This window comes from Papio anubis, chromosome 12 (genome assembly GCF_008728515.1).
Source record: "Papio anubis isolate 15944 chromosome 12, Panubis1.0, whole genome shotgun sequence".
In the NCBI taxonomy this organism is placed as follows: Eukaryota; Metazoa; Chordata; class Mammalia; order Primates; family Cercopithecidae; genus Papio; species Papio anubis.
In genome coordinates, this window is record NC_044987.1 from 20,690,292 (window position 1) to 20,703,514 (window position 13,223).

The following is a 13,223-nucleotide window of genomic DNA, read 5'->3' on the forward strand; positions in this document are numbered from 1 at the left end:
GATGTAATATATGTACATAGATGCAATTACAGGCAACCTTTTATTTATAATGAGGTGACGCCACTTCTTTACACAACTCCAGAGGGCGCCGTTCATAGCTTCTGGTGCCACAGCGGCCCAATAAATGTTGAGGAAAAAAGATCGAGATGGGCTCGTTGGCTCTTTCAGTTAGGTAATTTTACACGTAAGCCTTTGAAGTTTAGAAAGATTCAGTTAGACCTGGTCATTAAAAACGTTTAATTTCCTTCAGTGAAAAACGGGCGGGAAGCGACAAACTTTGAAAACAACTAAGGAAGAAAACGCGTCTGCATACAGTTTGCCAACTACGGGACACCGTGGAAATCCCATCCCGGGTTTGGAGCGGTGCCTGCTGGGAGTTGTAGTGCGCTCCTCGCCTTCCGGGCGGCGGTCTGGGGCCCTCGAGACTCCGTTTCCCGGCAGGCCGCGCGTTAAGACGGCCGGCGGGACGGGAGCCGCCGCGCTGGCTACGAGAGTGACCCAGTCAGCATTGATTCCCGTCTTGGCCATGGCCTCGTTCGTGACAGAAGTTTTGGCACACTCCGGGAGGCTGGAAAAGGAGGATCTGGGGACCCGGATCAGCCGCCTGACCCGGCGGGTGGAGGAGATTAAGGTGAGAGCGGGGCAGCTGTATGCTGACTGGAAGGGGACGACGGGTCCCTGTGTGAAGGGACTGGAGAGAGGAGTTGGGGGCTAAGGGCAGACAGAGTGCGGACCAGCAAAGTGGGGCCTGTCGGGGAGATCCAGTTGTGGGGGCTGAATGAGGAGTGGGGAGGCCCAGAGTGTGTGGATTGAGGAGGAATCTTGGAGGGGAGCCCAGACAGAGGTTGGGAACTGAGGAGGCGAGGAGGCCTGGGACTGTGGGGACGAAGAGGCGGTGGCTGGAGAGCACTGGGGAGTGGAGTTATGTTGGGGAGGGGTGTGCCGCGGGAATGGGGAGACTGAAGAGACCAGCAGAGCGGGAGGAGCAACTGGAAGCTCCGAGGAAGCTAGGGAGCGAGCGCAGGAAAGGAGTAGAAAAGACAGGATCCCCCCTTCTCCTTCTTCCATCGATGAGTGTTTATTTCCTCCACCCACTCCTTGATTTGTTGATGAATAAAATAGCCTGGAGGATTGCACCTTTCTCCTCCCCGACATTAAAAAAAAACCCCAAACCCTCAATATGTTTTAATTTTTATCTATCTATTTATCTTTTGAGATGGAGTCTTGCTCTGTCGCCCAGGCTGGAGTGATCTCGGCTCACCGCAACCTCTGCCTCCCGGGTTCAAGCGATTCTCCCGCCTCAGCCTCCTGAGTAGCTGGGATTACAGGTGCGCGCCACCAGACCTGGCTAATTTTTTTTCTGTTTGTTTTATATTTTTAGTAGAGACGGAGTTTCACCATGTTGGCCAGGCTGGTCTCGAACTCTTGACCTCAGGTGAGCCACCCGCCTCATCCTCCCAAAGTGTTGGGATTACAGGCGTGAACCACCGTCTCCGGCCTCTTAATGTGTTTTTAAAACTTCTTCATCTACAAGCACTTGAAGCTGTGCTGAGTGTCAGTGGTACATAGGTAGACGTTGCTGCTTTGAGGTTGATACAAAAACTGGAAGCAGGGAGCCACACACAGTTTTGCTTTGTACCAATATTGTTACCTTGCCAGTATTTGCCCACATCTTCAGTTGCTTTCATTTAAAATTTTGTGTATTTGAGTCAAGTAGGGTTTCGAGGGGGCAAGTTTGGCACACACAATGAAGGCACAGGTATAACTTCCTAACAGCTCTTGATTTTACAAAAGTAGTTTCCTGAATTTTAAGTAGTCATACCCCTGACATCTCTTCTTTAATATGGCTTTCAGGGCCGGGCGTGGTGGCTCAAGCCTGTAATCCCAGCACTTTGGGAGGCCGAGACGGGTGGATCACGAGGTCAGGAGATCGAGACCATCCTGGCTAACACGGTGAAACCCCGTCTCTACTAAAAGAATACAAAAAACTAGCTGGGCGAGGTGGCGGACGCCTGTAGTCCCAGCTACTCGGGAGGCTGAGGCAGGAGAATAGCGTGTACCCGGGAGGCGGAGCTTGCAGTGAGCTGAGATCCTGCCACTGCGCTCCAGCCTGGGTGACAGAGCGAGACTCCGTCTCAAAAAAATAAAAATAAAAATAAAAATATGGCTTTCAGATTTTTCACCACTGTTTAATGTGATGGAAAGAAGACAGGTTTTTAAGCTACTCTAGCATGGCAAGCTACCCTAGCTCCTATGTGTTCTGAACCCAACGTGCCTTTCTTTCCTTTCACTAGTTTCCTTTACCAACTTGGATCTTCAGCCAATTGAAAATTACTTTCTCTGCTGTCCCCTCTTTTTTTGATCCCATATTTTGCTTATGTTGCCATTTTTTCCATCTTTACCTGTAGTATTTCTACCCATTTTTCAAGTTCCATTTCAAATGTCTCCTGCATAAAAAAAAAAGTCTTTATCGTCCCTCAGGGAGAGGGGATCTCTTTCTCATTTGTGCTGCTGGAAGGCTTTGTAACTTTGTTGCTGTATTACATTTCAGTCCTGTATTCTTGTTGCTCAGGTATATAGTATCTTTACTACCTAGGAATTTGAGGGCAAGCAATTCGTTTTATTGTAATTCATGTATTTATTCCACTGTCAGAATAAATAATAATTTAACAAAATTAGCCAGGCGTGGTGGTGTGCGCCTGTAATCCCAGCTACTCTGGAGGCTGAGGCAGGAGGATTGCTTGAACCTGTGAGGTTGAGGTTGCAGTGAGCTGAGATTGTGCCACTGTGTTCCAGCCTGAGGGACAGAGTGAGACTCTATCTCAAAAAGAGACAAAAAAAAAAATCAATTTAAAGTCATAACATTTTTAAAAGAGAAAGGAGAATTTGTGGCACAGCTGCATTAACAAAACAAGACACCAATCTAAAGTGCAACATAAATATGCACAATTACACATAAAATTTCACTGAAGATATGAAATGAGGCAAATAACCCTTTGAAATGAACCGCCCAAGGAATCGAGGCAGGCTAAAAATTTCTTTTAAAATTTTACTGCAAGATGGAACCCCCACTCCCTGCTCCACCCCCTCCCTGCCCAGGTGAGTACTAACTCAAACCCCTCATTTTATGTGCATGGCCTTGGCTTCTGTCTTCTTTCCTCAGCCACATCCAAATCCAGAGAGGCTTCTGGACCCTATGCTCAAAAATGCAACCTTGGCCAGGTGCGGTGGCTCACGCCTGTAATCCCAGCACTTTGGGAGGCCAAGGTGGGTAGATAACCTGAGGTCAGGAGTTCCAGATCAGTCTGGCCAACATGGTGAAACTTCTTCTCTACTAAAAATACAAAAATTAGCTGAGTGTGGTGGTGGGCGCCTGTAATCCCAGCTAGTATGGAGGCTGAGGCAGAAGAATCGCTTGAACCTGGGAAGTGGAGGTTGCAGTGAGGTGAGATTGCTCCACTGCACTCCAGCCTGGGTGACAGAGTGAGACTCTGTCTCAAAAAAAAAAAAAAAAAAAAAAGAAAAAAAATTGCTTCCTCAAGTGCCTGAGGTCTAGAACCTCCAGGGAAATCAGGAGCACAAACACAGAGTGCAGCATCATTTCTTTTTTTTTTTTTCTTTTTGAGGTGGAGTCTCTCTCGCTCTGTCGCCCAGGCTGGAGTGCAGTGGCGAGATCTCGGCTCACTGCAATCTCTGCTTTCTGGGTTCAAGTGATTCTCCTGCCTCAACCTCCCAAGTAGCTGGGACTACAGGCGCCCACCACCACGCCTGACTAATTTTTTTGTATTTTAGTAGAGATGGGTTTGCACCATGTTGGCCAGGCTGGTCTTGAACTCCTGACCTCAAGTGATCCACCTGCCTTGGCTTCCCAAAGTGCTGGGATTACAGGTGTGAGCCACAATGCTGGGATGCATCATTTCTTTAAACAGTGGCTTTAACTGTTGAATGAGCTCTGACAAGCCATATGCATTTCATAAGCAAGCCAAAATACTGTCTTCATATCTTTCTGTTTTTCTTGTAAACATGTATCATCCAAGTAAAGAAAAAAAAAAAAAAAAAAAAATTAGGCTGGCCACGATGGCTCACACCTATAATCCCAGCACTTTCAGAGGCTGAGGTGGGTGGATCACCAGAGGTCAGGAGTTCGAGAGCAGCCTGGCCAACATGGTGAAACCCTGTCTCTACTAAAAATACAAAAATTAGCCGGGCATGGTGGCGCATGCCTATAGTCCCAGCTACTTGGGAGGCTGATGCAGGAGAATCGCTTGTACCCGGGAGGTGGAGGTTGCAGTGAGCCAAGATTCCACCACTGTACTCCAGCCTGGGTGACAGAACGAGACTCCATCTCAAAAAAACAAACAAACAAAAATTAACAAAAACAATGAAAAAGATAATTCAAACGGTTTATGCCAAAAAGCAAACCAGTCCTTTTTTGTTTTGGCGCTAACTCATTTCTTTAGAGGCTGCGAAACCATGTAGGGGGTGATCAGGCAGTATCCCGCCCATAGTCAGCACCATGGTGGTCCATTATAGCATTTGGTCAGGGAATCCTCATTTCAGGTGGATGGGCACATCATCAGCTTTCCAGAGAAACTTCTTCAGCTCTGGAACTTTGTTTTTCCTAGCAAAATTATATGCAGTGGAATCAGGTCAGCTTAGTTGGTATGGCAAATATGATAGGTGGTGCTTCTGTGGAAACCACAGGCTTTAATCCCTGTGGGCTATAGGCCTCTGAAATCCATGCTCCCACCAACTTGAACGTGAAGCTACTAAATTTGTAGTACATGATGCCTGGAGTCCAGCTTCCCGCATCTACTGCCTTCACTACTTCCCCAGAGAAGGAGCCATAATTTATTCTTGTATCTTTCAAGGTACTGAATAATTCAATACACAGTATTCAGTACTTCGTTTAAGTTAGTTTGCATTAAAGGAGATGATGAAACTCAAATCAATGTAGGGTTTTGTTTTGTTTTTTTTTTTTTGAGATGGAGTCTCGCTCTGTCACCTAGGCTGGAGTGCAGTGGCCGGATATCAGCTCACTGCAAGCTCCGCCTCCTGGGTTTACGCCATTCTCCTGCCTCAGCCTCCTGAGTAGCTGGGACTACAGGTGCCCGCCACCTCGCCCAGCTAGTTTTTTGTATTTTTTAGTAGAGACGGGGTTTCACCGTGTTAGCCAGGATGGTCTCGATCTCCTGACCTCGTGATCCGCCCGTCTCGGCCTCCCAAAGTGCTGGGATTACAGGCTTGAGCCACCGCGCCTGGCCAATGTAGGGTTTTAAGATCAGGCCATAAAATGTTATAGGCAAGAAAATAGAAATTGATTGAGAGATATAGATTATGGATTTAATTTATCCATTTATTTTCTTTTCTATTAGATTTATCATTAAAATTGGTGACCACAGTCTGATATAGTTCAATATGAGAACTTCTGACTCCACCTTTATCTTTTCCAGCAATTGTACAACTCTTGGGCACTGTTGGGGTTTGGTGATCATAGTCTTCTTTTTTTTAATTAATGTTTTAATCGACCAGTAATAGTTGTACATACTCTTGGAGTACGTAGTGATGTTTGATATTGTTGTCTTCTTTCACCCTAATAGTGTTATGAGACCCCTCATGGTGGGAGAAATGTGTTTTTGAAAGAAACTCATTGGCTTGGAGGGAAAGCGAATGGTTGTGGGCAATTGGCAAGAAGGTTCTAACATGGAAAATGCCTTGTGGAAGATGAATATATTTTTATCAGAGTTTTCTACTCATTTCACTGTCTTTTATTGTAATTCTGTTTTATATTTTAGGGTGAGGTGTGCAATATGATTAGCAAGAAGTACAGTGAATTCCTGCCTAGCATGCAGAGTGCGCAGGGCCTGATTACCCAGGTGGATAAACTGTCTGAAGACATTGACCTACTGAAATCCAGGATAGAGAGTGAGGTAAGGATAATTTGTTAAATTGGGTAGGTTTGTAGGGAAGTGGTTCAGCTTCCTGATTCCTAAGACAGCTTAATTGTGTACAACTTTTTAAACCCTCACTTTTCTGTTTGGTAAATGGTGGTTGAACTAAATGATTGTAGGGTGACTTCAATTCTGAAATAGAAATATTTTCCAGAAGTGTAATTTAAATAACTTATTTTTTATGGAAGAAAATTTGACCAGGCCCGGTGCATCACGCCTGTAATCCCAGCATTTTGTGGTGGCCAAAGCGAGTGGATCAATCTGTTATTTTGCACCTCTGGCACAGTACAAAAAATATCCCCAGAGTGTATTTATAATTAGTTGATTGATTAGGGAGTCAGTATCAATAGTGCAATATTAGACTGTGCTATTAGAAATGAAGTGTCTGGAACAGAACAGTAGTTGGCTCTCTGTACCTCTTACTGGCCACATCCTGGCTGTTGAAATTCATTTAGTTTTGGTTGTTGTAGTTTGAAAGATGGCTGGTCTGGATGAGAAGGTTTAGCCCTGAACACCGTACCATTTGAAGAACTGTGAAATAAACTGAGGATGTTTAGCCTTGGGAAGAAATACTTTCAATATTTGAAGCTCTGTCATATGGGAGGAATATTCAAATTTATGATTGGTAATAGAGAATTTTTTTTCAATAGGTGTATGTTAGAAGTTTATTCAGGCATTTGGTGTATTTGTTGTGCACTTAAAAGGTGCCAGGTACTGAGATAGTTGCTGAATAAGAATGTTTTTTATTTCAAGGTGTGAATCTCATACCTGATAATAATAGTGTGACATAACAATAAATAGGAGTAATACAGTTAGAGAGAGGAGATATAGCTAAGGATGGCTTACTATAGGAAATGACATCCAAACCAAGACGGGAAGTGATAGGCAACAGGGGAAGGAAGAGTGTTGTAAGTAGCCATAAATGTTAGTTTTAGGCAGAGGCATGGAGGTAATGGAGAGAGGTCACTTTTGGGGAGCTACAAGTATTGCATAAGACAAATGTTTAGAGATTGTGGTGGGAAGGAACATAAGATGAATTAGAAAGGTAAGCAAAGACCTTGCATATCAGGTTAGTAGTAACATGATAAAGTTAGTGTGGACGTTATCTTGATGGCACTGTGGAACCCATAGAGGTTTTTAAGCAAGAGAGTGACATCAGATTTGAATTTCAGGAATTCTATTCTGCTTGGAGTTTGAAGAAAGAATTTGAGGGAAATGAGTCCAGGATATGAGAAGGCAGTTAAAATATTCAGAGGCAGTTAAAATAATCGAGGAAAAAAAGGGCGGTGATTTGCCCTAAAGTCAGTGGCAGTGGGGATGGAGAAAAATTGATGGATCCTAGTGACATTTCAGAGAGGATATTTGGGACTTGTTGATGTAGGGAGTGAAGGATGTAGGAGTCAAGGATAACTGGGGAACTAGGTCATGGTTTCATTCCATTCACTGAGACAGTCTAGAGAAAGAGCAGGTTTTTGTGAGAGATTTGAGGAGTTTAAATTTAAGGTGCCTGTGGAATATCAAATGCACTTTCACAGACAGTTGGATTATATTAAGGTGAAGGCTAGACTGTTGTTAAAAAAACAATAAATAAAAAGAGATACCTTGAAATGCAGTGGCTCAAACAAGATACTTAAAAAAAAATCATAATACTTTAGTAAGCAGGCTGATTCTACAATCTAGGGCCCAGCTATTCTAGCATAGTGTGTGTCAAGAATTGAAGGGGATCTAGGATTTTAACTTTCTTGAAAGTCAGTAAGTTAGCCTGCTAAAGTTTCATGGATTTTGTTTTTACATTTTTTTTGAGATGCACTCTTACTCTGTTGCCCAGGCTGGAGTGCAGTGGTGTGATCGAGGTTCATTGCAACTTCTGCCTCCTGCGTTCAAGCAATTCTCCTGTGTCAGCCTCCTGAGTAGCTAGGATTACAGGCATGTGCCATCATGCCTGGCTAATTTTTGTAGTTTTAGTAGAGATAGAGTTTCATCATGTTGGCCAGAGTGGTCTCAAACTCCTGGCCTCAAGTGATCCACCCACCTCTGCCTCTCAAAGTAACTGGGATTACGGGTGTGAGCCACTGCACCCGGCCTCATGGATTTTTTTTTTTTTTTTTTTTAATTTTTAAAAATTAAAAAAAAAATTCTTGTTTTTTATTTTTTTGAGACAGTTTCACTCTGTTGCCCATAGCACAGTCATGGCTCACTGCAGCCTCAACCTCGTGGGCTCAGTTGATTATCTCACCTCACCCTCCCGGGTAGCTGGGACTACAGGTACAAGCCACCATGCCCAGCTAAATTTTTTTGTAGAAACAGGGTCTCACAATGTTGCCCAGGCTGGTCTAGAACTTCTGGGCTCAAGCAATTCTCCTTCTTCAGCCTCACAAAGTGCTGGGATTACAGGCTTGAGTCACCATTCCTGGAAAGTTTCATGGATTTTTGTAGAAGACATGAGTCTCCTTGGTGCGAGATGAAGGACAGTTTATTACTTACAGCAGTAGCCAGAGTATCAGCATTTTTGCATCAGTTGCCCAGTCCTGCTTCCTGTCGGACATTGTGCAGTGGATTGCTTTATATTAATAGAAAAGGACTCCTGAGTTTAAGGAACCTGAATCTTTTTAATGGGTAGCAAGCATACCTCCCTTTTGCTTTGGAGGGAGACACCATCTCTGTCTTCCAAGGCTGTTTACTATATAGGCGTTCTTGAAAAGATAGCCCAGAACTAAAGACAGTAATTGCCTTACTTGTAAGATGGTGCAAAAATGTGAGAGACATCTAGAGAATTGTCTCCCAAAAGTCTGTAGAGCAGCAGCTTTGGCAGTACCTGATAGCTTATTAGAAATGCAGGATCTCAGGCCTCAATCTAGACCCACTGAATCAGAATCTGCATTTTACTGAGAGTCACTGAGTGATATGTATATGCATTACAGTTTGAGAAGTATTGCTCTTAGGGTTTTGTCATTATTTACGTGATTCAATCTGGTCTCTTTTGGTATCCAGGTCATAGCTGGAGATAAAGGGAAAAGAGAGGGCATGTAGGGGCCACATCTATTTTCTTAAGACTCAGAGTTACCAATTACTTCTGTTAGTAATTGGTAAGATCTTAGACATGGTGTCACCCAACTGTGAAGGAGGCTAAAATATACAATGTGGTTGGGTGCTATTAATATGGAAAAAAGAAGAATGGATTTTAGTGGACAGTTTCCACATCATCTTACCCATATACATGTTTGGAGGTGAGGAAAATAATGTGGACTTGAGATAGCAGCACTTAGTAATTGAAGCCATGGGAATGGACAAGATTGCCCAGAAAGAGTATATAAAGCAGGGTTTCTCACCCTTGTCACTATTGATGTTGATGTTTTGGGCTGGATAATTCTTTGTTGTGGAGGTCTGTCCTGTACATCATATCATGTTAGCAGTATCCCTGGCCTCTGTTCGCTAGATGTGAATAGTACTCTCTCATGGTGACAACCAGTGGCAGCCACTGTCTTCAGACGTTGTCACATGTCCCTGGTTGAGGGTGGGGCAAAATCACTTCCTGTTAAAAACCACTGGTTTGGAATAAGAAGACAATCAGGAAGAAAGGAGTATCAATGTATATGGAGTGGTCAGAAAATGAAGCTCCCAAAAGAAAGTGAAAAAGGAAGGGCTAGAGAACTAAGAGGAAAATCAGTAGAGAATGGTATCATGGAACTAAGGGAAAGAATGTTTCAGAAGGAAGGAAAGTTAACACAGTACCGTTAAATACATTTCAGTCGACAACAGACCACATATACAAGTGTGGTCCCGTGAGATTATAGTGGAGCTGAAAAGTTCCTGTCACCTATTGATAATCCTGACTTCATAGGGCTAGGCTAATGTGCGTGTTTGTGTCTTAGTGTTTAACAGGAAAGTTTACAAAGTTAAAACAAAAAATTTAAAATAGAAAACAGCTTGTAGAAGACAAATACAAATAAAATATTTTTACTACAAACCACTGCTCAAGGAAATAAGAGAGGACACAAACAAATGGAAAAACATTCCATTCTCATGGATAGGAAGAATCAGTATCATGAAAATGGCCATAAGCAATTTATAGATTCAATGCTGGTCCATCAAACTACCATTGACATTCTTCACAGAATTAGAAAAAAACTGTTTTAGTTTTCATATGAAATCAAAGAAAGACCCATATAGACAAGACAATCCTAAACAAAAAGAACAAAGCTGGAGGCATCACACTACCTGACTTCAAACTATGTTACAAGGCTACAGTAACCAAAACAGCATGGTACTGGTACCAAAACAGACATATAGACCAATGGAGCAGAAATGAGGCCTCGGAAATAACACCACACTTCTACAACCATCTGATCTTTGACAAACCTGACAAAAACAAGCAATGGGGAAAGAATCTCCTATTCAGTAAAATGGTGCTGGGAAAACTGTTTAGCCATATGCAGAAAACTGAAACTGGATCCCTTCCTTATACCTTATACAAAAATTAACTCAAGGTGGATTAAAGACTTAAATGTAAAACCCAAAACCATAAAAACCCCAGAAGAAAACCTGGGCAATTCCATTCAGGACATAGGCATGGGCAAAGACTTCATGACAAAAATGCCAAAAGCAACTGCAATAAAAGCCAAAATTGACAAATGGGATCTAATTAAACTAAAGAGCTTCTGCACAGCAAAAGAAACTATCATCAGAGTGAACAGGCAATCTACAGAATGGGAGAAAATTTTTGCAATCTACCCATCTGACAAAGGTCTAATATCCAGAATTTACAAGGAACTTAAACATATTTATAAGAAAAAAACAGCCCCATCAAAAAGTGGGCAAAGGATATGAACGGACACTTCTCAAAAGAAGACATTTATGTGGCCAAAAACATGAAAACTCAACATCACTGAATCAGAGAAATGCAAATCAAAACCACAATGAGATACCATCTCATGCAAGTCAGAATAGCGATTATTAAAAAGTCAGGAAACAATAGATGCTGGAGAGGATGTGGAGAAATAGGAACGTTTTTACACTGTTGGTGGGAATGTAAATTAGTTCAGCCATTGTGGAAGACAGCATGGTGATTCCTCAAGGATCTGGAATCAGAAATACCATTTGACCCAGCAGTCCCATTACTGGGTATATACCCAAAGGAATATAAATCATTCTACTATAAGGACACATGCACACATATGTTTATTGCCGCATTGTTTACAATAGCAAAGACATGGAACCAACCGAAATGCCCATCACTGATAGACTGGATAAAGAAAATGTGGTACATATACACCATGGAATACTATGCAGCCATAAAAAGGAATGAGAGCATGTCCTTTGCAGGGACATGGATGAAGCTGGAAGCCATCATCCTTAGCAAACTAACACAAGAGCAGAAAACTAAACACCGCATGTTCTCACTCATAAGTGGGAGTTGAACAGTGAGAACACACGGACACAAAGAGGGGAACAACACACACCAGGGCCTGTTGGGGGGTGAGGGGTGAGGGGAGGGAACTTAGAAGACGGGTTAATAGGTGCAACAAACCACCATGGCACATCTATACCTGTGTAACAAATCTGCATGTTCTGCACGTGTATCCCATTTTTTTTTTTAGAAGAAATAAAAACACACAAAATATTTTTGTACAGCGTATAGTGTGTTTGCGTTTTAAGCTGTGTTATTACAAGAGTCAAAATGTTAAAAAGTTTAGCTAGGTGCAGTGGCTCACACCTGTAATCCCAGCACTTTGGGAGGCTGAGGCAGGCAGATCACTTGAGGTCAGGAGTTCGAGACCAGCCTGGCCAACATGGTAAAACCCCATCTCTACTGAAAATACAAAAATTAGCTGGGTGTGGTGGTGGACGCCTGTAATCCCAGCTATCTGGGTGGCTGAGGTAGGAGAATTGCTTGAACCCAGGAGGTAGCGGTTGCGGTGAGCCAAGATTGTGCCACTGCACTCCAGCTGGGTGACAGAGTGAGACTCCTCAAAAAAAAGAAAAATAAGTTAAAAAGTTTATGAAGTAAAAATGTTATAGTAAGATAATGTTATTATTGAAGAAAGAAAATTTTTAAAAATAAATTTAGTGTTACCTAAATGTATAATGTTTATAAAGTCGGCAGTAGAGTACACTAATGTCCTAGACCTTTACATTACCTCACCACTCACCCACTGACTCACTCAGAGCAACTTCTAGTCCTGCAACCTCCATTCATGATAAGTGCCCTATACAGGTGTACCATTTTTATGCTGTATTTTTACTGTATGTTTTCTGTGTTTAGATACACAAATATTTACCATTGTGTAAATGGTACACTGACATGCTGTATGGGTTTATGGCCTGGGAGCAATAGTTTTATGTAGCCTAGGTACATAGTGGGACATACCATCTAGGTTTGTGTAAGTATACTCTATGATGTTTGCATGACATCAAAATCACCTAACAATGCATTTCTCAGAATGTGTCCCCATTGTTAAGTGACACACGACTGTACTAGTAATGTATGCTTTGGATTTAGCAATGAGGAGTTTAGTGGTTTTTTTTTTTTTTGGCAAGAACAGTTAGGAACCAGATCACAGTGAGGTATAGAGTGACTGAGAGGTGAGAATGTAAAGACAGTGAATATAGGTCACCATTTCAGGAAGCTGTTTGTGAGAGGGAGGAGAAAAATAAAGCAGTTGCTGAGCAATAGGGTAGTTGGTGAGGTGGAGGGATATTTTTCCAAAAGATGGGAGAAATTTTAACATATTTAAATTTGATGGGATAAGCCATGCACTTACAGGTATTCAGTCAATATATATTTCACGAATGAGTGAAGATAAATTAGGGAGAGGTTAATTGGAGATTTTAGGAGACAGGGAATAATTGATCATGTAAAGTCATTTGATAAGGTGGGACAGAATGAGAGGTAGATTCTGCCTCAATATTAAATCTTTCTGACAAGGTGCGGTGGCTCATGCTGGCAATCTCAGCACTTTGGGAGGCCAAGGTGGGCAGATCGCTTGAGTCCAGGAGTTCAAGACCAGCCTGGACAAAATGGCGAAACTCCATCTTTATCACAAAATACAAAAATTAGCCAGGCATGGTGGTGCGTGCCTGTAGTTCTGGCTACTCAGCAGGGCTAAGGTGGGAGAATCGCTTGATTCTAGGGAATTTGAGGCTGCAGTGAGCTGAGATTGCACCACTGTGCTTCAACCTGGGCAACAGAGTGAGACCCTGTTTCAATTAAAAAAAAAATCCTAATAGAGCTGTCTGACTCTAAAATGAGTTATCACTTGGCAGTGGGGATAC

At 42.6% G+C, this 13,223-nt stretch overlaps 1 protein-coding gene and 1 pseudogene across 1 annotated transcript in view; one reads left to right on the forward strand and one right to left on the reverse strand.

The window, feature by feature from the left end:
* Window positions 1–386: 386 nt before the first annotated feature.
* ZW10 (zw10 kinetochore protein) overlaps window positions 387–13,223 on the forward strand; it is a 41,394-nt gene continuing 28,557 nt past the window's right edge. The window contains exons 1-2 of the mRNA XM_003910726.3: window positions 387–631; window positions 5,796–5,930. Coding sequence (XP_003910775.1) covers window positions 527–631; window positions 5,796–5,930 — 240 coding nt within the window. The 5' untranslated portion in view covers window positions 387–526. The remainder of the gene's footprint in view (window positions 632–5,795; window positions 5,931–13,223) is intronic.
* Window positions 4,557–4,786, reverse strand: LOC116269683 (annotated as a pseudogene).